This window comes from Ictalurus furcatus, chromosome 20, assembly GCF_023375685.1.
Source record: "Ictalurus furcatus strain D&B chromosome 20, Billie_1.0, whole genome shotgun sequence".
NCBI lineage: Eukaryota > Metazoa > Chordata > Actinopteri > Siluriformes > Ictaluridae > Ictalurus > Ictalurus furcatus.
The window spans coordinates 17826017-17853961 of NC_071274.1; the positions used below are offsets into that span (position 1 = coordinate 17826017).

At 42.1% G+C, this 27945-nt stretch overlaps 1 protein-coding gene across 1 annotated transcript in view; it reads right to left on the bottom strand.

Moving 5' to 3' along the window:
- Positions 1–27945, bottom strand: part of LOC128624350 (receptor-type tyrosine-protein phosphatase mu-like) — a 251324-nt gene that overhangs the window by 169942 nt on the left and 53437 nt on the right. Inside the window, exon 2 of the mRNA XM_053651932.1 lies at positions 17548–17670. Coding sequence (XP_053507907.1) covers positions 17548–17670 — 123 coding nt within the window. The remainder of the gene's footprint in view (positions 1–17547; positions 17671–27945) is intronic.

Consider the following 27945-nt stretch of genomic DNA (forward strand, 5'->3'; position numbering starts at 1 on the left):
ATGTTTTGGACAGCCGGAGAGCATGTAGTGGCGGGGCGGAACCACCAACACCCACACGGCTGCCGAATGGTGTGCAGCATGGCAGAATTCTACCATCCAGCAGAGGAGGGGATTGTATAAAAGGGCGATCCTCCGTTCCCAAATGGAGAGAAGGCTCTCCAGGCACGTGCACTAACCTATATTGTGTTTTTTCCAGACGCGACCGACGCGATCGGAGACTCCGCCCCCGACTACACCCGCGGTATTGCCCGATGGAAAAAAAAGCGATGGCTGAGCGTGTCATCTAACGGTCACCCTTGTGCACACACACACATACACCCACACACTCTCACGGACTTTTGTAAATAAAATTCTGCATGTGTTCACCCGAAGCAGCCTCCTGTGTGTCTGTGTTCTGCCCACCGCTGACTAAATTCCCTACAATCCCTAGCCCACGTACTTTTGAACATATAGTGCAAGAGTAAGTACAAATGCCAATAAGTCAAAGTCAGTTAGGAAAACCTCAAAACCATGATCAATGATAGTTTGGATAATTAACAACCTGCTCACAGAGCAGATTATAAATCCGGTTCAGCTCTGGACTACAGTGAGTTGCCAGTTTGTATAGCTTTGTATAGCTAATATAATTGAAACTCTACTCAACAAACTGCAAGTGCATCAAGAGTGCATTTAAAGAAACAGATTTGCTAATATGTTTTATTAAGTACACCATCTGAGTAACAAATAAACTAGCAAAGCAGTAACACAATACATTTCCCTTTCAGCCTTTCCATCTCTATTCGCCCGCTCTGGCTTTTTTTTTTGCTTCTTGTCCCTAACAATGGCGTGCTCAGGACCCAATTAAAAGCAGCAAGCTCTCGCTTGCTTTGGCCACAGCAGGTATGTTGGAGTGGTTTCATAAAGGCCACAGCACTCAGTCCAATATCTTGGGCATTCGACAGAATGACTTTATTATCAGATCAGCAGCACTTCAGATTGGAATGCAGCACCACAGAGCATAAGAGATCTGATCTGAAGCCTACTCGATGCTTTTGTGCTTAAAAGTGAGATAATCATGTGCAATCTGTGACACATACCAATCTGATCTTGCAGTGAATTAAGAAAAAAAATGTTGGATCCTTACACAAATTAGGTGGGGAAAACGATGAACGCTACGGGGGATAGCCATTATAATTTCTAGCACTTCTTCATGAGATAAACCCAGCCGAGCCTTGAGCCTGCTTTTCACACACGACAAACAAAAAGCTTTCTTTTTGATGAAGTTTTCGTTCCAGTCAAGGCTGTGTATGCATTGAAAATTTCTTCAAAACTTGTGTGATTAGATAAAATAAGTAGTTTCACCAGTTTTCTGCTTCCCATTTATTTTATATCCACTTATACTTTCACTTTATAGACACATAGTTGCATGATCAAACTGAGTAAGAAGATCAAGTTTTGTTCCAATGCATTTTGTTTCTCCATAACTTGCTAGCTTACTAACTACCTTTATATACCAAAATAAATGATCAGCATTGCTGTATTCTAAACCCTGTTATTGTTATTAAGTAGGTTTTAATAATATTTTAATTCATCATCACTAACACTAACTTGTCTTCAAGCACCATTTGCCTTATTTACACATCTCTACGCTCTTTTTCATAGAACCTCCAAAAGTCTTGTTGTATATTTAAGAGTTCTTAGCGTGCTAAAAACAGTCCCACCAGGATTTTGCAATTGCAGAAATGAATGCAAAATCAAGCAAACTCTGCAATATTCGGAGCAGATTTTCCGCATATTTGGGCCGAGACGTGTCAGGTGACGTCGTCACAGCGCACATTCAGTCAAAGTCCTCTTCGATTCACGTGTCGAAAATGAGTACAGTTAACAGGTCTAATTTACCAACAAACATCACTGTGAAAGATCGTGCAAAACAATTTTGTGGAATTGCACAAAAAAACTCTGCAAGTTGCATTACAAATTTTGAAAAAAGCCGAAGCAAAATCAAGCCTTTTTGGCCGTAACAAAAAAAAATGAAATCCATGAAATCTTGCACGGACTGTAAAAAGATTGGAACCCTTTCTGATAGGGAAACACTTTGTTGTAGAGGTCTACACAGAACCATTACGGGTTCTCCCAGAGGGACATCCAAAGAAAATGTTGGAAGTTAAAGCTGTTCAGTCTCATGTTTTGGTTTCGGAAACTAACTAGGCTGAACATGGTGGCTAACATACTGACTACGTTTACATGGACAGCAGTAATCTAATTACTGACCTTCTGAATAAGAATATTGTGATTAAGGTGTTTACATGAGTCGCTTTTAGAATACTCCTTTCATGTTCCCGTTTTACATGTTATAGAACACAGATCGATTAAGGTCACACGTCATTACGTCCCCACGCCTTGCCGTCCGACGTTCCCTCCAGAATTTCATGTATCGACATACAGTTCGTCTTCGTCATGGTACCGTATACAGTTTTGGGTGTTTCATTTTTAATTTTACAAAAGCTTCATGTGCAGTTAATTATTTGTCATGCTGTACGTGCTAATAGACGACTGCTTGAAGCCGTGGGCTGCGTCCCAAACCACATACGTACCTACTATATAGCAGCCGAAACATATGTATTTACCTACTACTATATAGTAGGTAAGTACGCGGTTTCGGACACAGCCGTGCTCTCTTGTTTGATGTGTGTAGTGCAGCAGGCGGTGGGATTCCGAATGAGTATCGTGTCTACACTTAACGCACATTTTGTTTTAAAAACTTATATTTTGCAAAAGTCAATAGTGAGTAGGGTTCTTTACTTTTTTCTCTTTTTGCTGAATGAGAGTAGAAACAAATTACTGACCAATAACCTACTGAGCCTACTTTGTCCACAATGAAGCTATGAATAGAATAAAAAACTAATAGCCCTGATACGTAATCGTGTCCTGGGTACCCAGGCTGGTGATTTGCCCACTCCTACTATATAAGCCTCACAAGGCACATCATAAATGACAAGATGCTCACACAAATCAACTGAACACAATTTTAAATGCAATATGGCTGCTACTAGGGAAGCGAATTCTGTCCTTCATATACAGTGATCACATGCAGTGAAAGACACCATTAATAATTCTCACCATCTAGGTCTAAACAACACAAGACTTTTATAAATAAATATAATAAAAAAACATGATTCAGACATTCGGACAAAGCACTGCAAGCTTATTGTAACACTGAATAAGAAGCTTTGCCTAAACTACTAAAGACAGCTCTTATTCCAAGCTAACACACACTGGCTGCATATTGGAGCAGACTTTCTGTTTGTGTAAAGCCCATCTCAATGCTTAAGACCATGTGCTTGACAAAGCCCCGGCAGCTCTGACAAGGTGTGACCATTACCTGTGGCCTGCCATGGTTACGTTAATTTACCCAGTGGCCCCTGCTGCAGACTTGTGCTTGCTGCGGGGGTGGTGCTGGAGGTTCTTGTTTTTTTCTCTCTCTCTCTCTCTCTCAGGAAACAAGGCATCTGAGGCTTCATTAAGCTCAGACTGCACTGCTGGGTGGGCTTGTCAGACTAATGTCACAGCTAATTAAAAACATGTGCTTAAAAAAGCCTTTTGAACACGCAAACTTGTTCATGCGCATCATGCAAAACAGCACAGGAAAAAAAATCTCATTAAATGTAAACTGAAACTGGAGGTTTCAAAAAGCTATGAATAACAGGCATATAGTAAGAAAAGGATACAGAAAAAGACAGAACAGAATTCTCTCTTGAAGCTTTATATCCTATATTTCCTCACATTAAAACAATTCATTGCACGCTGAAGTGACTGACGTGACTGATGTAGTTTGCTCTCAGCAAATACATGTCTATTTCTCTGTTCGGTCACTGTGACAAACAAGCAAGCCTGATTTTAGGGGAAATACATATTTCAGGCAGCAATTTGAATAAAATATGAGACAGGTGCGTTTCTGTAGCGAGGGTATAATCAAATGTGGAACTGATTATTGCCACAAATCAGTCCTGAAAGTCAGAAAAGGTTGTAATTGACAGAAATGGTGTCATGTCCACTATCGTGCTGTCCTGTCCTGTCTCCTTTCACTTCCCGGGACAAAAAAAATGTCAGGGAGAAGGAAGAAGAGACTTTTATCCAGCCACGAAAAAGAGAAAAATTGACTCTGTCTTGGGTTAACCTTCAATCAAACAACAGGGAGTGCTTATTTTAGACAATAAATGGCTTTAACTTGTTTCTAGACAAAATGCAGGATATCATATGATACCATCAGTGTTGGCTTGAAAATGTGTGGGTTTTTTTTTAAAGCTTTAGTGTGACTGAATGCACAAAATTGAAAAAAAAAAAAGAAAGAAAGAAAACAAACATATATAACTATAACTAACATATAACGTATAGCGTATGACTAACATAAAAGAATGCAAAAAGAAAATATAAAAACATTACCTAACTATGTTAATGAAGAACAGAGGGACCACCCCAATTTCTCACATTTTGCAAAGAAAGATCTAGGAGCTGTTTTCATTTATTTATTTTTAGTAAATTTGAAAGAAATAAAAAATATTTGAAAGGAACATCACATCAAACAAGGCTAGTTCTGTTACTACGTTTCCAAGCTTCAAAATGAAACCCTTGACCAAGCATTCACAGAATATTTGATGTGCCATCTGCAAGGGGGTTGAAGTCCGAGCTGTGTCTCGTTTTCTACCAATCTAGCAGTAAGAAGCACACACCAGCTCCAACAGGGATTTCCAACAAGGAGAGCAGAACAATCCAATATGAAACACTCCATTAATCCTTCGATGAGTCCAGGCTAACATTTCTCACTTGCTTAACTACATACACTCTGGTAATTCAGAAGGTAGGGGCTATGTAGTCACCAACATGCATACAAAACCACTGGTAATAGTAATACCCCAAAACAACCTGTGCTAGAACCTGTTACTGGTTCTACACATCCTTATTACAGAAGCCATAGTTCGTGGATCAAGTAGAGTTTGGAGCTCTCTAAATGGCAATGCTACGCTTTTTTTTCTTAGATTCTTAACTGGGTAAGATGGAGTTCCTGGGCAACTGAAAGAGTATCTGTTACAATCTTGTAAACAGACACCTTTGAAATAATGCAGGGTCTTCTACATGCACCCAGGAGAGCTTGAGAGTGCTAAACGATGAGATGCTAATGATAAAATGGTGAATAAGAATGGACCATTGGGGTATCTACAAAGTTTGCTCCATCTGACCTTCTGAGTACCCTGTTCTACAACCTACCATGTCTGTCTGTCCAGCTGAGAGAACCTGTTCGGGCCAAGGTACACACTCTGGATCTCCTGAGTCCATGTTCTTTGCTAAAGGTGTATCTCAACATGCCCTTGATGGAGTGCTCCTGTAGAATCAACCCTGCCTGTTTAAGGGCCCTGTTTAAATCTCAAATATCCATCCTCTTCACTAAAAGTGAATCTGAACATGCCTTAGGAGGGGTTTTCTTCTGGTGTGCCTCCTGTAGAATCAGCCACATCTCCTGAGATCCAAGTCTTACTTGCTAAAGGGTCCTGTTTGGATCTCCAGTGTCCATCGCCTTAATTTGGATCCTGTTTGGATCTCCAAACTCCATCATCTTTGTTTGGATCCTGTTTGGATCTCCAGAGTGCATCTCCTTTGCTAAAAGTGTGCCTGAGCATGCCTTTGGTGGAATTTTCTTCTGGTGTGCCTCCAGTAGAATCAGCCTTGCCTCCTGAGGCCCTGTGGTCCAAGCCTTGCTTGCTAAAGGGTCTTGCTTTCCTACTTTGCATACCACAATTTCAGCATGTACAGCCTCTACAAACCAGTTCCGACACAGACTCCCCTAATGGCTACTGCTACGGGTTCCATTCTGGTCAATAATTCAGCATCTGTGCTGCTTTTAATTCTAGTTTAACCACTAACATGAACTCAAGCTACTGTCTCTGCTTAACTCCCCTTATTAACTCCCCTTATTACCATCATAATTTCAGCCTTAAATTGGTTTCACAGTATTTGTTGCTCAGGTGGATGCAATTCTGGGAAAAAAAATGACAATACACCAGGCAATGGAAATGCTTATCGCAGTGAAAAGTCTGAAGAAGTATATGGACAAGGAGTGGTACATTTTCCACAAACTGAATCTGGCTTTGGGCTCTGTTTATGATCTTAGTCCTTTTATTTCAAGCTAAATTTCCACCCTCCTGAGTGCTCCATTACTTTGAAAACAGGATCCTGGACAAAACAATAATTCACAACAATATAAAGTTCACAATGGAAAACGCTGAGAACGGGATGAATAATTAAAACCATACAGAACATATTGATCAAACTCAGCTTTGGGGAGAAAGAATTCTCCTTCATTCATCACCACATAGCTGAATGGGGGGGGGTTCTGTTTTCTGGAGAAATATTCGCCAATTAGGGTATGCAACACCTGATTTAGTCCATGGTAACACCAAAGTGACTGCTACTAATTGTCAAACTCTATAGGTTTGGATGTTGGTGATATTTAAGTTCATTGTGGCTTCAGCCATGGATGGAATAAGGGATATAATTTGCAGTAATGACTGACACTCATTATTTCGCTCCAGTTCAGGTCCTGAACCCTGTGAAAATCATTATGAGGTTGGAAATCAAGATGAAGGGCCGCTCTTTGGACCCAAAACCTCCAGGTCTCATTTATTAATAAAACTGAGAGAGGTCACACCCGGGGAAAAGCTTGCTAGCCGCTCGGAAATGTCAATGAAGACAAGGCTATTCTCACATTTTGCCACCAATCAAAAATACTCTCACTGTGAGGTTAGGCAGGCAACGTGAGGAGTTCAATTTTCCCTCAGGCCTCTCCAGAACTTTCTCCCTCGCCACTCTCCATCCATTCTAATGGAAAAGGGGAAGGGGGAAAATAACACTAATGAATAAGTTTTGTGCAGCTCCCTTACAAAAGGAAAGGGCTCTATGACCCACTGATGAAAAAATTATTTCTCTATTCATCCACTCATGCATAGATGGTCCAGAAATATTTGTAGAGGTTTGTAGAGAATTTAGTGAATCCAGAGCATTTTTTTCCATATGAACTCCATCTTGCTTAGCTTTGAGCTAATTGTCCAATTCAGATTTAGACCTGTCACAATGTTACATAACGAGACTATAAACGGAAGCAAGTGTAGATCAAAGTCTTTATTTACACACTAAAGTCAATGTACAAGAAAACGGGAATCAAGGTCTAAACATAAAACTTGAACCGAGGCGTGAAACATGAAACTAGAACCGAGGCGTGAAACATGAAACTAGAGCAGGGCAGGGAAACACTATCGCGTGACACCCTTACACATATCAACATATAATACTGCGCCAAGTACGCAGCAACGCGAGGGGTTTAAATAACAAATGTAATTACCTTAAATGCTGACAGCTGGTAACAATCAATACACTCCCTCAAAAACAACCAATGACTAAACAAGGAGGAGACCAAACAGAAACAAACGAACGTGTCCCTTGTAAACAAAGTCTCCATGGTTCCTATGTAACGCGCGACCATGTGCTCGCTCTGGTTCGTGCACGCGCGCGCTCTCCGGCTCTCCGTGCACGTCGCCGCCGCAGCGCCATCTGCCGGCGAGATCGTAACACACAATATCATTAGATCAAAACAACACTCGCTTGTTTTATCTCAAAACTGTAATGACATGAGAATCATAAACAAGTATAAATCTTAGAAATTCTAAAAGTTTGTTTCCAAGATGGAAAAACCTGTTACTAGCAAAAAGGAAGAAGATATCGATTCTTCCAGAACAAGTAAATTAATGCTCTTTAAATCATTGAATTGCTTTGAATAAAGAATCAAAGCTATTTCGAGTTACCTTCATACACTAGATCGGGCTTTGTGAGGATACGCAGTAAACAAATTAGTCAAATCATTCCTCTCATCTCAGACAGGTGTAATGTTAAGAGGGAGATATAGTTCCACTGGAATCACAGTGCTACCATTATCAAGAATCAGTGACAAACATAAAGCAGACAAGCAGATAGATGTGTGTGTGTGGGACTGTTTTTAATCACACATCTAGATGAATTCTGACCAATCCCGTGCACTCTGACCAAAAGTTTGTCCAATCCCTCCCCCACTCGTGCTGAAATTTTCACCAATCCCGCCCACTTTCACGGCAAGTTTGACTAACCCCGCCCACTCTCACTGGAAGTTTGACTAATCCCGCCCACTCTCACTGAAAGTCTGACCAATCTCTCCGATGCTTGCAGTTATTATTTGTGCTTGTACCTGCCTGTGGTGTTTTCTAATGAACTTTAGTCGTGTTTTATCTTTAAATAGGAACAAATTACTCATTTAAATCACAGCAACCCTGACTATGATAAAGCAGTTACTGAAGATAAACGAATGCAACGAATGCATCATGCAGTGCAACTCATGTCCAGTACATTCCAACATTCGTTCCCATTAATGTGGCCTTAATACACTATATGAGCTAAAGTTTGTGGACACCTGATCATCACACTCATATGTGCTTTTAAAGCATCCCGTTCCAGATGTAGTCCCCCTTTGCTGTTCTAATAACCGCCACTCTCCTGGGAAAGCTTTCCACTAGAGCATTAGTGAGGTCAGGCACTGGTGTTGCGCAAGGAGGGGCATTGTCGTGCTGAAACTGGTTTAGGCTAGGCCTGTTCGTTCCAGTGAAGGGGAAATTGTAATGCTACAGCATACAAAGACATTCTATACAATTGTGTGCTTCAGCTTTGCGGCGACAGTCTGGGGAAAGCCTACAGCTGTCCACAAACTTTTGGCGAAATAGTGTATCTGACCACCTGCTCCTGCATGCACGAGACTAACGCCTGCTCACTCTCACAGCTTTTACTGTTGAGTCCCAGCACACCTCTAGTGGAAAATCAAAAAAGCTCTTCTTCAAGATGTACACAGTGTAGATCCTAAGCAGCAGTATGAACATAAAAAGTGATGGAAGTCTCTCTTGTGAAGTGAGTGCAGTGTTGAGTCTGAAATAAAATGAAACAGTTTAACCAGTATTACAGCTACAGCTCCAATTTCACTAATTGCCCTTTTAAAACAGGATAAGTTACATTCTCTTTGGCATAACCATACTAAATTAAACCAAATTCTTAACCCTAAGTGAGCTCGTTCCAAATCTTTTTTTTTTTTTGGAGATTGGGTTTTCCTTCACAGCTCTCACAATGTTTCTATCATCAGCTGCTGTTGTTTTCCTTGGCTGACCCGTTCAATGTGTGGCTGTTAGTACACCAGTGGATTCCTTCTTTCTTTTGGGACATTCCAAATTGTTTTATTGGCTATGTCCAATGCTTGCTCTGATAGATTTTTCTCTTCTTCACAATGTCATGCTTATCCCCCCATAGACAGCTCTCTTGTCTTCATGCTGGTTTATCCTTTTATAACTCAGAGCTCAAATCAATAGTATACATTTAGATCTATTAATTGTTAAAACAATCAATCTAACCGGGCATACCTGGGCAACGAGAAACAGCTGTCAGTCACAGGTTCCAATATTTTTGCTTTAAAATGGGAGGGTTCAAACAAAAGGTGCCATTTTCTAAGTTGTTTAACACATCTAGATGTAAATATCAGGAAACGAACACTGAAATAGTCATATTCATCTTTGGATCTCAAACTCAGATGTCTTCATTGGCCTGGCCGTTGTAGTACTTTCAGAGGGGACTGTAGGAACACAATGCTGCTTGCTGTCATGAATTCATAGCAGGTGAAAATATGGCTGCCCCATAATCATATAAGAGGGTCATTCTTCACCTCTTTGACTTTCCCCAGTACAGAGTGTTTCCTCAAAGATTAAACGCAGAGAATCCAATTAGCTTATTTTCACGTCATGGTTGTGCCTTCCCGTTTAAGCAGTTTTCATGTCTGGCTGATGTGATTGAAACGTCTGATGTCCTTCAGTCCGGCTTCCTCACATGCCTCACTTCCCTTTGGAATGACAAAGCCAGCAACTTATGGATGCACAGATGGGGGGTAAAGTAAAGAATTATGCAGAGTGCTTAATTCAGTTAATGAGGCTGAGAAAATGAACACAACTAATTCCGAGTCAAGACTTCATTAAAATAATGACTTTTGATCTTGAGAGATGAATATTCTGGCTTTCTGGATGGCACATACCAAAACATGGGAACATTTGGCATGGAAATGAATAAATAACACATAAATAAGGAGTACTCCATTGAGACGAGAGACAGAAAATATTACTTGCTGTTTAAAAATATATGAGAAGTGTTAAACTGGTAAAAAAAAATATGCCATATGTATCTGGTGCAATAAATACAGCGCTGTGAAAAAGTATTTGAAGGATTTCTCCTGTTTTTGTGTATATCTCATACTAAATAGTTTCAGAAATGAAAACAAAATCTAAGATACAACCTGAGTAAACACAAAACACAGACATTAATGTTAAATAAATAATGTTATTTATTGAAGCATAAAAGTTATCCAATACCAGCTGGGCCTGTGTGAAAATGTATTTGCCCCCATAGTTACTAATTCCCCAAATCTATGAAACTGCATTCATAATGGGGTTCAGCTGGACTAGACACAACCAGGCCTGATTACTGCAAACCCTGTTCAATCAAATTAACACTTAAATACAACTTTTTCAACAGCATGAAGTTGGTTAAAAGGTCTTACCCTGTAACAGCCTGTGCAAAAATTTAGAGAAATTCCCGAAATGATGAGGAAGAAGGTGCCTGAAATACATCAGTCTGGGAAGGGTTACAAAGCTATTTCGAAGGCTCTGGGACTCCAAAGTACCACAGTGGTGGTGGCAGTGTGATGGTGTGGGGATGCTTTGCTGCTTCAGGGCCTGGACAACTTGCAATAATTGAGGGGAAAATGAATTCTGCTCTCTACCAGGAAATCCTAAAGGAGAATGTCCGGTCTTCAGTCTGTAAGTTGAAACTCAAGCGCAACTGGATCATGCAGCAAGACAAGGATGCAAAGCATAGGAGTAAGTCCTAGTCCTAGAAATAAGTGAAACACTGATCTCCAGTTATCTGAAACATTTGGTTGCAGTTGTTGCTGCTCAACCAGAGTTTAAGTTTAAGGAGGCAATTAGTTTTTCACAAGGGTGATAGGTGTTGGAACATTCTTTGCTTCAATAAAAAATAAAATAAACTCTATTATGTGTTTACTCAGATCGCCTTTGTTTTATGTTCTATTTATCTGAAGAGCTAAAACTATTTAGTATGAGAACAGAAGAAATCAGGAAATACTTTTTCACAGCACTGTACATATATTCCTTCAAGTGATTACTCGTTGCACTCCTTGTAGAAAATAATGCACCACTCTCCTGCCTTAACACCTCGAGTAATGAAACTCTCCATGTCAACTAGAAGCTGATTTTTTTTTTTTTTTTTTTCCTGCTTGCACACATATTTTTGCATGGTCATTTGCAACCCAGAAAATAAGGCATTCCGGCTTAGCAAAGATTGATATAGTATTTAGCATAATAGAGTGTGGGAGGAAAACAAGCTAATTAATCTAGTCTAGAGGACCTCCGTTTCCCTTGTGCCCTGCCTATTATTTCCCACAAGACTACACTGAGGACCCACAGCACTGCTCCTGCCAGTCTGCTACACTCAAAAGAAGTGGGTAAAGCAAAGACATAAAGACAAACTGCGTGGAGGGAAGCGAGGAAGACAGAAATACTTGGGGGTTTGCTTAGGCCTTTGTTCAGAAGTGAGAATTCCTAACAGAAAAAGCAGAGCACCAATTAGAGCTCGTTACACATTGCGTTTTACAGCAACGTCAGATCCCAGCAGGACTTTTCCATAGAAAAGAAACTCTTTCACCCCATGGCTGGATTTCAAAGGTATTTGCTATGTGTTAGAGTCATTTGTTTCATTTGCTACTCCTGTGAAGCAAAATAACTTTTAATTACTAGCACTTTTTTCCAGCAGCAACGCAACCAAACATCTTGCAAGCGTGACCACTTTCACTAGTTTAGTCTGCTGGAGCACGGAACCCAAATCACAATAAGCTGCAGTAAAATACCCTTTTACGTTAAATAAAGAATATTTATATAGAACTGTAAATGAAAATTTTACAGTTAACTGTAAAAAGAATCCCAAACCCCCTGAGGACAGATCAATTTTACAAACAAAGGATGAAAAAATTAAGTCTCTATATACAGTATCTGTGTGCAATAATATTATAGCTATTTATTGGAGCCAGATACAATCTATTTCTATTGAAACTGTCATTAGATTCCAGGGGACATTAATTATAGGCATAATAACTTTGATAAGGATGGGTTTTGATGTCCACCACTGTAACAAAATTAGAAAATCGCAGACCCCTTGGTTAGGTTTCAAGGACCCCACTTAGGCTCTAGATAGCATTTTAGTCCTCTGGTTGAGCAGACACACAGAGTGGGCTCTTCTCAGTCTTTTGGGATTAATAGGTCTGCTTGTAGTCATTGGTGTATACGTCAGTGGATGGAACTCATGAGAGAGAAGAGTGAGGGAGAGGAGTTGAAGATGATGAGAAGATATAACGTGCTGTGTGAGCTGTGGCCTTTATTGTGGCCAATCCAGCGATCGTTGTCCGTTCAAATCGTATATGCAGGCAATCTCAAAAAAAGAAATAATGCACAATGTGATAAGTAACAACAAGGAATAAATAACTAAACTAATCCAGGTGGGACACAGAACAGATGAACACAATAGGGTAACAAACCAGTGATAAGACAGGATGGAGACAGGACTGAAACCAAAAGAGAGGCACATGGGAAAGTATACACAAAATCACATGGAGAAATAAACCAGTGAGCCCTGTGCTCGTAGCACCCAGAGGGAGAACTCATGACAGAAGGGTGTTTAAGTGTGTGTTTGAGTGGGGTAGATAGTTTTGCTCATCATGGAACAGAGGTGTGCCTGTGAATTCCATACAAGCCTCTCTGAGTCACATTTCATCAGCCAAATCATGTCAGCTCCTGGCCCTTTCATCAAAACAAGCGCCCACTCTAACACCTCATAGAACTTATAAAGAGGGTGACAAAGTAATAAATAAACAATCACTTACTTCCTCAGTGCATGCTGTGTTTGTCTGTTTTCACTCCTCTTCAGGGTGCACCAAGAGGCTTTGGGTGTTACTTTAGCCTCTACGGAGGTATTTACGTAGCAGATGTTCTGCTTAATGTTTGCTTGTTGAGCAGGTTCAAGTCATTCAGAAGAGCTAGCTCAAACTCTGCTCATCACTCTGTCATCCACGGTTGGAAGTCCACAAGATTATAACTGGCTCTGCTCTGAGGTTGCAAAGGACTTCATGTCTCATTTGCCTGTTGAGCTTTTATTTTCCCGTTAGAGTGACGACAGGCAATAATATGCTTAGTGGTCTTCTGACATGGCCACCCCTCCCAGCCCCCCGGCGAGTTCGGCTGCACTGGAACTGAGCCATGATTCTCGTACTCGGGTCCGCGCTTGTTCAGGAAGTAAAGTAACCCGCGCGTGTGTGTTTTAGCCGATGAAGACATAGTTAGTTTCCACAATACTCGTGTACCATGAGTGGCAGGGGAACGTTGTGGGATACAGAAGAGTCCCCTGCTGCGCATAATAGCACCAATATAATTAAAAAAAAAAAAAAAACTGTGGTGAGTCGCGTTGTGTTCTCCATGCGCGTTTGTGATGACGTAAGATGAACGCAAACACCCCGAGGTTCGATAGAATCAAGTGAAGTTCTGAAACCAGACCCACTCGGATTCGGACCGCAGCGAACGTGCCCAGTGTGAAAACCACATGATAGTCTGTTGACTGTTTTTAGCTTCTATAACATAAGTGATAACAAGTAAAAACTTTTTTTTTTTAATTGCGTTTCACGACATCCTCTCATCTTGGAGAGTCATGCAGTAGGAGACAACTGGGTGGAAGAAAATGTAAAGACACGCTGTATTCTTCACAGCTAACTGTTAAATAGGTCAAACATTTCATTTGAATGTATCAGTCACTGCAAGTTGCAGTTGCTGCAGTCTGTAAATGACTCACTGCAGGGAGTCTCCAGCACACATTAGGTGGGTTGTTTTTTTTCCCTTCAAATTATTTTATTATGCTGCTATGGTTATTAGTCTGCAATAAGATTTACTATGAGAGAGCCCTTATGCTGTCATGACGCACTCATGACTGACTCATGATTTTAAGAAGTGAATCGTACAGACTTTCAAGTCGATCAATAAAGCTGCTATGGGTGCGTATTCGGTAACACGAGAGTATCTATTTGGCGTTGGGTGATTGATCTGCCAGCACGCTCAACCTGCTTTGATCTGTAAACATAAGAGCTCCTTCAGGGCACTTTAAACTTTAAGCTTCCAAACACAGAAACGTTGGGCAAACAGTCATGTGCAGTAGTTCCAGCACCTTCTGCTCCAGTCATGAGGAGGCCAGACGGCTGCATGCTACCATAGCTGACTAATCTCACTGCTGGGGTTGTGTGTCTCTGATTATGCTTGTTTGTCTGTTCAGGTCTGCATGTGTGTGCATGTGCACGTGGGTATCTTGTTTATTAAAGACATCACCCCGTGATTACATTACACAGTGAATAGTCAGTAGCTGGTGTTTATGGGAGTGTGACTTGTTTATAATTCATGATAATACGGTCAATATGCTCGGAGAGAAGTGACTAAATTAAGTTTGCATGCTTGCCATCTTGCCATCTGTGGCCATCTTGCTTGCGATTCATGTAAACATGACGCCTATTAGAGGAAAAAAAAACCACAACGAATCCTTGCACAGACCCTCCGCAAAACAGGGTGCCGTGTACTCTCTGTTCCTCCATTACATCCTTCACGTAGACAGAATTAGAGACCGATAGACACTACGCTGAAAGGCGGGTCAGTACATTGACTGGTACTTAAGATGTTCGTAGAGAGAGATAAAGCCAGAAACTGCTAATTACCTCCAGTTAAAGAGGTAGTGTGGAAGAAGGCCTTGTAAAAGCACAGCCTGAGGGGAAGACACAATCACATTCTCATGCAAATGGAAGCTTCTAGACAAATGATCAGCTTGGAGATGCAACACGGAGACAGAGGGTCCGTTGGCAGCTCAGAACTGGGCACTGGATAGCATTTTATCCTTCCTTCTCTTCACAGACACACACACACACACACACACGCACGCACGCACGCATGCGGACACACAGATCAATTCCAGCAAAGTAAATGTGTTTCGCTTTGTCAGTTCATTTCTCCAGAGTTGCAATCATCCTCACTGAACACACACACACAAAGAAACACAAAGACACACACACACACACACACTTCAATACAGCACAAAGGCACCTCAGAGTTAGTGCAGGACTCTTATTAAATTCTGTGTGTCCTGTTCAAGTGACTTCCCTTGTCACTCAGAGAGAGAACGGAGAAAAGGAGGAGGGTTAGGAGGAGGAGGAGGAAAGTGAGACGGACCCAATCTATCTTTGATGCAGCGTGCGTACATTTGTGTGTGTACCCATTTGATTTAAAAGGAAAACAATATTCATTCAATTAGAGGGCTATCTTTGTGATGATGTGGGGGAAAAATGTCTTAGTTCTGACTGAATTCTGCGTATGCGTCTCAAATCGAATGAAAATTCATGGATAGAACGGTAAAGAGAAAGAGGAAAAGCAGGAGAGAAAGCGAGAACGAGAAACGCAGATAGAGAGGTGCATACCAAACAAAAAATATTATCGAATTTCTAATACACTTCAGTGCCGTGGATGGTCAAATAATTTAAACAGATTAGCCGTTCTGAAAAGTAAAACTCAAGCCACGACTTTTGTTCTTGGCTGAGACGCTGATATCGATGTGAGAGCTGCCAATGCGGGAAGCGGTGATCTCATTTCAGAGCCATTAATTCATTTGTACCTGCAGTCAGATCTGTAGATGTATTACTGTTGAAAACTTACTAGTGGGAAAGAGTGACAGCTGGGGTCATTGCTGTGCTTGGTTTCTTTTGATTTACTTCTGAGCCATTTCTACGAGGCTTAATCTCTTTAAACTCTGTCCCCTGCAGGTATGAGCTTCGGAACAGCTTTTGCGCCGTTTTATGGAACTATAAATCTATGCAACATGATGTTAATTACACTGTAAAGCATCCATTTTGTCTTACTTTGTCTGTTAACGACCAACTCCCGATAAATACTAAGGAAGCCCTGTCTGTGTCTGAACAACCCTGACAGAGACAGTACTGGTGTATTTGATTAAACTTCGATGCCCCATATTTGCTTATGAGCGAAACTGAAGATGAAATTCAGCCTCCAGTGCTTGAAGACTAAGAACCATTGTCTTGTTTCTTCACATAAAGATGTCCTTTCGTTTTAGGATCTTATTCAAGAAGAGCGGGGTGGACAAATCAGCAGCTCGGGCTCCATGGATGAACGATTAACACTGGCTGCTCACACACTCCCAGCAATACGGTAGCAACCTGTTCGATTTTTTATTTAAATGTCTACTGTAAGTAATAGATTTTTATTTTTTAAATTAAATAATAGCATTTTCCCTCCATCCATCCATCCATCCATCCATTTTCTGCACCGCTTATCCTACACAGGGTCGCGGGGAGCCTGGAGTCTATCAAAGGGGACTCGGGGCACGAGGCAGGGGACACCCGGGACGGGGTGCCAACCCATCACATGGCACAACCGCACACATTCTCACACACCCATTCACACACTACGGACAATTTGGAAATGCCAAGCAGCCTACAACACATGTCTTTGGACTGGGGAGGAAATCGGAGTACCCGGAGGAAACCCCTGAAGCACAGGGACAACATGCAAATTCCCCTGTTTTATATATACATATGGGGAGGATGAAGGACTAACACATGCTTCCTCCAAGACACATGTACTGCTGCATCACATGGCAACACTCATGGAGGACAGCGCCTCTTCAAAATATATAAACTGACAGACACCCACAATTGCCTTGCATCATTGTGAATGTCAGGGGAGTGAGTACGCCTTCCCTCCCACCCAGAGAACACACCCATCTTTGCTCCCTTGCCTCCCAGCCACAGATGGCTGTGGCATTGTAATGATCTCCTGATCACAGGGCAAATGCGTCTTCTAAGAGTACTTGCACTAGCTAGATAACTATACTGACTGTTCACTTCCTGCCTAATATATCCCACCCCTTTACAGGTGCCATTGTAACGAGATAATCAACGTTATTCATTTCACCTGTCATTGGCTTTAATCTTGTGGCTGATCAGTGTACATCTTATTGTTCTTCCTACAACTTTCTGTTGCTTTCTCCTGTTTCTTGGCAGAAACTTGTTGCACTCCGCTGGCTCCTTGAAACGCCTCAGCGCTTGGATTTCAGTCTGTATCACTTGTACGAAACTTTAAATAAAAGCGTTCGCCAAAGAAATGAATGCAACGGAATGTAAATGTACGACGTTATATAAATATACATGAATCTGTCATATAAAACATACAGTACAAAGTGCAAAAGGACACGTGTATGTGTGCTTTAATTGGATCGTAGTTATAAGGGCATGCATGTGGGTTCTCTCTTGCTTCTATCTTGTGTGTTTATGAGTGTTTATGTAAAACTCACCAGGAGGCATCCATTGGTTTGCAGAAGGCTTTTCTTTGGTGTTGGCCTGCTCCCACTCAAGGTCGTCATCTCGTCCCTGGCTGTAGCCGCACGCCACAAACGGCTTCTCGAAGCTGCAATCGCCTGCGACAAAACAGAAGGGGAATTAATATCGCTGTAGCGTTTTTCCATTAACTCATCCTGCAAATAAAGGAACATATAAAGTATGTTCTCTCCCCCTATTTGTCGCCTCCTCCTCCTCCTCCTGCTCTTTCCTGCCTCTAATACGGGTGTTCATAATGCAATCTGCCAAACAATGAGAGCGGCTTTAAGTGAGATGGAGAGAGGGATGGGTGCGCCAGGCGCACAGTAACATATATTACCATCATTAGGCGCGCGGCAGGCCAATTCCACAATGACAGAAATGAAGTGTCCAAACTCCATCATCGTTAAGCGGCGTGCTCCTGTCGCGCCATCGGGTATAAATTTGATTCATTTTCCCGCTGGTATGAGACCAAACTTCCCTCGCCGATCATCTCACGTTTAGCTCTCATCTATCCTAATCCTTCCCGCGGGACGCACGTGCACGTTCACAGATATGGCGAGTTGATGAAGATGTGACCACACGCATACAGTGAAGTGTGTGTGCGTCTTCTGAGTTATAGTGCCATTATTTTAATGACACCTGAGTAAAGAAAGACATCAAGAAGAAAGTGGAAACTAGTTTTTTTTTTTTTTTTTTTGCTAGTCAGAAGCTGAACTCCCGAATGCATCGTCGCAGCATTAAAATCTGTTAAAACCGACCAAACCGAACGAAGAGGCTTTTAGTGCCAATGGAAGGGGCGGATAGTACAGTATTATTTTGCTTTGTTTCAGGCTGATAGTAATTACTCATTTAACCACGCTCGTTACTTAGCTGGTCTTGCTTACAGAGCGAACATGGAAAAAAAATATTAAAAGCTACAAAGACAAAGGGGTTTGTTCAAAAAGACAAGAGCTTTCACATATTATTTTTCCTTCAAATTAGTATATAAATATAATAAGGGAGTTCTCAGCTTCACTTCACACACCCTTCCGGCTTTTCCTTTCCTTTCCTGCAACAGCGATGGACATGGCATTACTGACAGCTTCGTTTGCATCGTTGCTGGGGGAGCACTGAAGTGAGGAAAAAAGAGCTACATTCTCACAGCTTTAGATCACATGGTCTGAATGTCATGTTTTGACAACAAGTATTGCATCGTCGGCCATTTTGAATATCAACTGGCTTCACCTCCTACACGATGCAAAAAAAACACCCCGACATCTTAGTAAGTGGAAATCTCTTAAATACAAACAAATTTCTATTATAAGACTGCAATTATACATTATTAACCCTATATCTAGATATTTTACTCATTTTAAACTTAGTCTGGATCTATAGGCAGACACCTTTAATTTGGAGCTTGAGATGCTTAGCACACTATATTTGTTTTTATCGTCTACCCACAAAGCCTTGTCTGGGTTTATAAAGTTAAGCTGCCTGTAAAAAGCCATAAAAGGGCACATGTAGGACGGTTCGGTTTGGTTTGATGGCGTGTTGCTAAACTGTTGTAATGAGCCATTACAGCAGAGCATGTTAAACTGTAGAGCTGGTTCGAGTGAGCAGTTGAGCGGTAGAGAGCAGGTGCACATGATTATTGTGATTTTAACCACGTCACTTAGAAATCCAGAGAAAGGCTTTTCCCTCTCGCATCTCCACACTAAGTGCATTCTGAACAGCCTTAAGAGAGGCCTGAAACATTACGCACTCTTCACAGCAAATGGAAAACAAAGCATCAATATTTGAAGAGGCCACACACAAGGCTACAGGAAATCTACACAGGAGCAGGAACATGATTGCGTACACCTCCTCACTCTTAGCCTCGCTCATGCATGCACAGAAGCAGACATGTACACACCATCCGTCATGTCACATACAGTCGCACTCATACGGTGTTTCTTCGACGCGTGCACACTTCGACGCGTGCATCGTCTCAGAAAATCCGAAACGTCGAGCTTTTACTTTCTCGGGGCTTTACAGTAGCAGTGTATCAGCACGCCAAGACCAATCCATCATAACCTCTAAAGCATGATACATTGTTTTCTCTGGAGTGTGTGTGTGTGTGTGTGTGTGTGCACGTGTGCGTGCGCATGCTTGTTGTTTTGCTGCCTTCATCTAAGAGATGACATTTAAAGCAAATGGCCAAATGAGGCTGCAAATGAGCCCCAGCATGATCTTTCGCATCATCATCGACACCCGGCCTGTCTAATGGCATACTTCGGCTTTTGTGTAAGCTTGTGCATGCGTGCGTTCGATAGGCAAAGCAAATTCTTGCATTAAGATGTGTGTGTTTGTGTGCGTCTGTGTGTAGAAGCCGTTACTTGGAGATAATTAGGACTTTTTATATGGGGTTCGGTTTTATGGTATGGCTGGGTTTTAAAGCCAGCTTGTTAGCTGATAGCTGATTGATACGTCTCTATTGTCTGCATCTGAATTCTGCTTTCTGCTGATGGAGTCGGGCTTCTTGTCTGCCTTGGATATGGAGAGAGAGTATTAAGGAGGAGTCAGTGAAAGGAGATAAGACAGGAGAATGGCCTCGTCGTCATTTTCTCAGAGTGCTGTCAGGAGACTCTGGAAGTAGCGGGAGAAACTCTTCTATCTGGAAGACGCAGACAGCGAGGTTTAAGTATCTAAAGCCTTCCTGAATTAACGCCAATGGATTTATGAAGCTTTCAGTAATGTGTATTAGGGCTAGGGAATAGGTAAGGAATAAAACACGACTGTGGTATGCAGCTAGAAGAAAATAATCAACGGCGGATTAGTGTGTCACCCTGGTACCACCCTGACGGTGACTGTTTTCAAATAAGAGCACGTCCCAGTGTTTTATTCCTCTTATTCCACAGCAATTTGCCAACTAATATCGCTTTTGATTTTATTAAAGAACGGCATGTTGTACCTTCTACATTTCATGAAACGAGTGAGATCCTGTTATCGCTTACATTATAACCATAAACATTCCTGCATTCATTCCGACAACCTCCCTTTTTTTCTTCTCTCTTGAAGTTAATGACACGAAGAAAAGCAGCTTGTCATGATACCAGGAAACCGCAAGCACAACCGTAAAAGTCCTCTGTCCTGAAATCTTGGCAGAAAACTTGGCAGAAAACTCACACTGACTCTTTCCAAAAATGTTAAATATACCAATCAGCCATAACATTAAAACCACTGCCTAATGTTGTGTAGATCCCCCTTGTGCCACCAAAACAGCTCTGACCTGTCGAGGCATGGACTCCACAAGACCTCTGAAGGTGTGCTGTGGTATCTGGCACCAAGACGTTAGCAGCAGATCCTTGAAGTCCTGTAAGTTGCGAGGTGGGGCCTCCATGGATTGGACTTGTTTGTCCAGCACATTCGGAGGCCAAGTCGACATTTACATGGCCACATTTACAACCAAGTCAACATTTACAAAGAGTTCAACACCTTGAATTCTTTGTCATGTTCCTCAAACTACTCCTGAACAGTTTTTGCAGTGTGGCAGGGAGCATTATCCTGCTGAAAGAGGCCACTGACATTAGGGAATAACTTTGCCATAAAGGAGTGTACTTGGTCTGTAACAATGTTTAGGTAGGGGGTACATGTCAAAGTAACCCAAGGTTTCCCAGCAGAACATTGCCCAGAGCATCACACTGCCTTGCCTTCTTCCCATAGTGCATTGTGGTGCCATCTCTTTCCCAGGTAAATGACACACACACACACACACACACACACACACACACACCCAGCCATCCACATGATATGAAAGAAAAGGTGATTCATCAGACCAGGCCACCTTCTTCCATTGCTCCATGGTGCAGTTCTGATGCTCACGTGGCTTTTGTAGGTGCTTTCAGCGGTGTCAGCATGAGCAGTCCGACTGCTCTGTGGCTACGCAGCCCCATATGCAGCAAGCTGTGATGCACTGTGTGTTCTGACACAGCATGAACATTTTCAGCAAATTGTGCTACAGTAGCTCTTCAGCCGAATCGGACCAGACTTGCTAGCCTTCGCTCCCCATGTGCATCATTCAAGTTTTGGAGACACTCTGACCCGGTCGTCTAGCCATCACAATTTGGCACCTGTCAAAGTTTTTAAGCTTGTGTATTATTCCTGCATCCAACACATCTTCTTCGAGAACTGACTGTTCACTTCCTGCCTAATATATCCCACCCCTTGACAGTGATTAACGTGATTCACTTCACCTGTCAGTGGTTTTACTGTTATGGCTGAATGGTGTAAATGTCTCCTTACAGAACACATCACCATGGCGTGTTCTACTGTCTTCTTTGTTAAATAACAACCCTAAGATCATGCGGAGCGTCCACTATACAAGTCCAATAATGACAGAGCTGCTGTAATAGAAAATGAATCAACATCTTCTGACCAATCAGAAGTGAGAATTTAACAGCACTGTGGTGTAGCCTGGATTAATGCCGCCGTTTTGAGATACTATGTGCTGGGAGACAGTAGAAATATTACTGTCCCATTCTGGCCTGCCTTTCCACTCTTCTCTACCAAAGAGTAACCAGTATTTAACTGGTTATTAAGACCTATCTAATATGTCTCTGTTAATAATCACATGACAGTCTCATCAGCAGTGAAACTGTCTTTACAGATCAAATTCCTCACAGCTGTCACCAAACGCCACTTTTGACGACCGTGATAGTTTATTGCTATACAGTATAAAATGTCTGTGTTCAAGATGGCTGATATACAGTAAACCTCTTGTAAGAGTCAGTTTCACAAATTTGCATAAGATGTAATAGCCATCTTTGTGTCCGCTCTGGTGTTACTTATGGTGTACTTTAAATGCTGCTGCTGGTATCACTCTTGCTCTAATTAACAGAGCCGGTCAGCGGCGTGCCAACAGATCCCTCTCTGTCTCCTAATGAGGACCCCGAGTGTGTTCACCGGGTCACTGGGCTGGTTATGTGGCCCCAGCTGTGCAGCCAGATGCTCAAACGGCTTGACGAGGGAGAGCCAAACCAAGCTTGCAAAACACGGTGCCAATAGTGCCAATTAGCTCAGACCAACCAGATCGCTCACACCACAATCAGACAACCATTCACCATCGTGCACACTCGGCATTTGTTTGTATTTTGGAAGGTTGCATTAGTATGGCCTCCCAAACTGTCTGAGATTCGGTATGAACAGAGGTGACACTCGGTAACCCTGCCATCCTTTCAGCTTTTCCTTAACAGCTTCCCAAAAGAGGGGTAAATGCGACTTGTGTCAGTCTTTCTGAGAGATAAACCTTCTTGTTTGTTGCGCTGCGTTGTGTTTCCCACTGTATGATGCAGCTCTGGAAAAGCAGGAGCAGGTTAGCATGCTGTTTAATATGCTGTGTCATACATCAAAAAGACAAATGCAGAGAAAATGAGGGCACTGGCAGCCTCCAACATGGCAGCTCCGCGGAGAAGAGCCGTGGCTGTCATTGAAAGCTCTCTGCTGAATACTTCACATGCCGCTAATCTTTTATATATTTTCAAAGGCCGTTTCTGCCCTACATGAGTTGCTCGGAGCCGCGTGAAGCCCTTAGCATGTGTGTATGTGTATGAGTCTGTGTGAGGCCCACAGCATGTGTTGGCAAACACTGACTTAATGTCAGCTCATTGATCATCTGTGTATGCATTCAACAAATGTACGTTTGCTCCCGTGCGCATTAATCTTTGATTCTGCAGTGTGGAGTCTTGGGGTCTGAATTTGCTTCCATCAATGCGTGTGTTCAGTCATTATGCTCCCAAACTTCAACAACCCACCTAGCACACACACACACACACACACACACACACACACACTGCAAAAGGAGGGCTCTTGTGATTAAGCAGTCGCTGCAAGTGTGTCAGGAGTGATATCTTTTGACTCACACAGTAATGCCGTCACTTTTAAACCGAATATGGAACTCAAAAGGACGCCAAGTCATTGCCGATAAAATTGAATTAGCTAAGATTAACTAAACTAAGATTGAATTAAGTGTTGCCGTTTTAGCATTCAGCTCATGAAACAGGTGTTTGTTCGTTCAATGTTGTTTTTTTTTCTTCCGTCCTTATTGCTTAGAGCGGTTATTGACTGATTGATCGATTGTGCCCCATCCCGAGACCCTGAAAAGGTCCTTAGGGAGTAATTCTTTCACTCCCAGCCCCTGATACAATTATTTCATGGTAAATATTGAATCATGTCTTTGCACACGTGTCTCAGACATGATCTCTGTGGAGCCGAGCATGCGCGCGTGTCCATACGAAGGTCATGTTTTGGATGAAGTTGCTTCTTTTGTCCTTGAAATGAAAAGCCAGTGTGTTATTTCACTACTTACCTCCGGGGAGTCGAACAGGGATGACTCCGGCAAATCAAAACAAAAGGGGCCGGGAAGAATCGCGCATTCAAATGAATCTCCCTGCTCTCCTTTTTCTGTCTGCCAGCCGTCGGCTGTCCCTGAACGCATCTTGTTCCATTAAAATCCATCAAAAAGTATAACAGTGATTGACAAGTGTGCGACAAAGCTGATATGCGTGCCCTTGGTGAAAATTGCAAATGGTTACTGTTTGCTAAAGATCTCTTGACAGTCAACTAAACAGCAAGTTTGCCAGCACATCAGGGATGTGACTGGATATGAATACATTTTTCAGAATGAACAGATAATGTACTAAACGGATACAAATACAGATGTGAAAAGGACGTGCACATTTATTTTTTATAAAGGGCGTCCGGCTGATCACTCCGTACAGGATCCCGTACAGTTTTTTTTTGTGATTGTTGCAGCCAAATAATGCTCGATTTTGCTGCAGCTTTTTTCAAAAAGCGGTTCTTGTACTTTTTATGCGGAAAACGAGTAATAATTACTGCGAAACTGCAACTGCACAAAACTGTTTTGCACGCTCTTTTGCAGTGATGTTTGCTCGTAAATGAGACCTTTTAGCCGTACTCGTGTTCGACACACGTGAATTGAAGAGGGCTTTGACTGAACGTGCACTGCGATGACGTCACATGACACGTCTTGGCTCAAATCTGTAGTAAAAATTCAAGCGTCTCAGAATATTTCGATTGCTTGATTTTGCGTTAATGTCTGCGATCGCAAACTCACAAAATCCTGGAGGGACTGGCTCAGACCACAGATGCACACTGGGACTTGAATACTGTGGATTAAATAATTATTAAAAAAAAAAAAAAGAAAAAACCTTGTTGTTTAGGTCACGCCCACTTTGAGGTTAAATCCAGATGCAGATACAGATATAGATATCACGTTCCATTTTTCAACCAGCAATAAGGCAAGAATAGAAAGTTGTTTCGGTGTGCAGTGATTGCTTCCTGGAGGCTACGATTGTCACTTTGAATGAAAGTGTCTCCCGAATAAATAAATGTAAAAGTCAATGCAACAGCTGGACAACATCTGGAGAGAGTAGAATAGCCCTGTGGTCGAGAGCGTGAGCTAGGTAGCTATAGAACAGCGATGCGAGTGCACTCCTCTGCGTTTTACTGCCTCCTGTCTACAGTGGCATCAGGTAGGCAACTGAGGCTAACCAGGAGCGACAGGTTCAGTAATCGACCAAGCCTGTGTGTGTCAAAGGAGGAAGTGCTTTAAAGAGATTTCATTTTCTCAGAGAGCAACAGAAGGAGAGGGGGAGACACACAGAGAGAGAGAGAGAGAGCGAGAGAGAGAGCGAAAGACTGAGAGGACTCCAGGGCCTGAAGAATTTGTCCCTGTCACCTCCCTCTCTTTCAGCCTCCATAAACGGTTTACGGGGAGGCGCTGGCTGAAGCTGTATGTTATTAAACAGGTTTGCTCCTGCGTGAGAACACACAATGGTCTTTAGAGCCTCGCATTCTGAGCATTTTCAAAGAAATCTATCCATCTTTTTAGCACGGCGAGCCAGAGGCGAGAATCAATACGGCTGCCCCTCAATAGAGAAGCCAATTTCTCCTAAAGATTTTCCAGTCAGACTTAAAAGGCCTTTTGTTATTGCACCTGGAACAAAAGTAAACTTTTAATGCTAGGAGATGCAGGGAAAACTTCTCAATGGTACACAATGATAGGAGACGGCACTATTACTCGCATACGCACAATGGTACAGCAAACGCGTGCATTTACACACACTCAGATACTCGCGTGTAGACTTAACTTCTATTAAAATAGAAGAGATAAAGAGCCTGCCTGGAATTGCATGAGTCATAGTGTAGCTTTATTCACTGAAAACTACTATTATGTGTGTTATGAAAGCTGTGTGTGTGTTTTGCTTTTAGTCAATAAAGCAAAATTAGAGGAAAAGAAAAAAATAACTGACACGCAGTGACCCGAGTAAAGATCTGAGCCGTTCAATTATGGAAAATTAATGTCCATGTTATCGCTGTAATTAAAACACTGACACCATATATCAGCATGTGTGTGTGTGTGTGTGTGTGTGTGTGTTTACCCAATAGTAAGCATTAAGCAGGCCTTAATCTATCTTCACGTCTCTCTGTCTCTCTCTCTCGCGCTCTCTCTCTGTCTCTCTCTCTGTCTCTCTCTCTCTCTCATGTCTCCCTCCTCCAACAGGCATTTGCACCGCTCTCTTCTTTCCCTCCCTCTGCCACTTCAGCAATTACCGGCCTTCATTGTTATCCTGCTCCTGTAGGAAATCATTCCTCCACTCGTTCCTGCTCCTCTTTAACGAAGGCCATGCTTTCCCCCGCCTGCATCTCCCTTAAGGCGCATGCCACCAGGCAATCTTGAGCAATTTAAAGCCCAACGCCTGTGGATCTGGTGGGTTAGCCGCCCGCGCACTGGCCTTTAGGGATCACCGGCTTTTTTCGTTCGCCCCCTGATTTCACTTATCTATTGGCAGCTCCTGCCAAGCCTTTCTCTTTCTCTCGCTCTCTCGCTTTCCCTCTCTCTCTCCCCCTTCCTCTCACTGGTGCTAAAGTGCATGAATATGCACTGATGTACGGTCTGTTTGGGGACTTGGGAACTCGACGGGGGAGAGGATTAAGACAATCAATCTCAATATCATTATCAATCACGCCACGCTGCTCCGTGCCATTGATTGGCCTGCGAATCTGAGAAGTCTGCCGAAAAGGTTTGGACGGATAATTTGGCCCGTTGGCTGAGGTAGTCGTTTCTCTTTTCAGCTGATGCGGGCCAGAGAACACTGTAAGAAAGAAAGACAATGACAGCAGAGCGAGAGGAAGGTCTCGTGTTAATGGTCCTAAAATTGTCCAACAAACATTGACACGGGAAACAAATGACAGTTTATTATACGCGTAGTCTCGGTTCTAAAATATTAAAAGCCTTTCGAATTTCTTGATATACGCACACCTGTGACCGCATCTGAATTCTGCATTAATGCCAGGTTTTAAACAAATAAATCCATTACACCTGAGCCATTGTTCTTTCTGTATAATACCATAACCTTTGCGTGTTATGTTGCTTAGCAACTACAGCTTACTGTTATCAGATGACATTGAGTGAAGGAAAATGTTTACTATGTATATATATATATATATATATATATATATATATATATATATATATATATATATAGTTTATTTGTCATGTTTTATAAAAGCCACTCGAGGGCATGTCTAACAGTGATTTCATCATGGCTAAGCATGTTTTAAGAACAGGATAACATACTGTGTATAGTATTGAATTTACGTTTACCAATAGCTGGTGTGTGGTGGCGTTCTGGCTCAGTACGGTTGCCGTCACATCATCCAGGTGGATGCTACACACGGCTGTGGTTGAGGAGATTTCACACCCATACAATATAAAAGCGCTTTAGGTGTCTAGAAAAGCGCGATATAAATGTAACCGTAACTAACTAATTAACATTTATTATTAATAAACATTACCCTACGGTTTACACTAGCAAATGGCTTATGCTGCTTATGGTTTGTCAATTGTGGGCGTGGCCAGTCTGATATAGTAGCTATATGTAGCTTGTAAAACTAACTAGAAAAAACACAAATTAAATAACGGACTAATCAGTGGGAAAATTGGTTGTCTGGTTTGTATTTTACGTGCCAGGCTTCAGACTAGCAAGCTAACTGTACTACATACACTCACCACGTAGGCACCAGTCCACAACTTCTTACCACCCTCCAAGCTTTCTTTTTCTTCATAACGTCTGATCATGACACGCTAAAACCAAAGCAAAACTGGAAGATTTTCTTCCATATATATGGGAGATTTTCTTCCATTTTTTCATGTAAAACAGTAAATAGGACCTAACTGCAGGTCAGCATGTTCCACAGGATTGGTCCGAGGAATGTTTTGAGCCGATCGTTTGGATTTGCCACTTTACAGCGTCATACCTCAAGTCAAATGTTGCTTGCCATTGTCATAGAAAATGACATACTATGTCACGTGCTCGTTCCACATGAGCTCATTT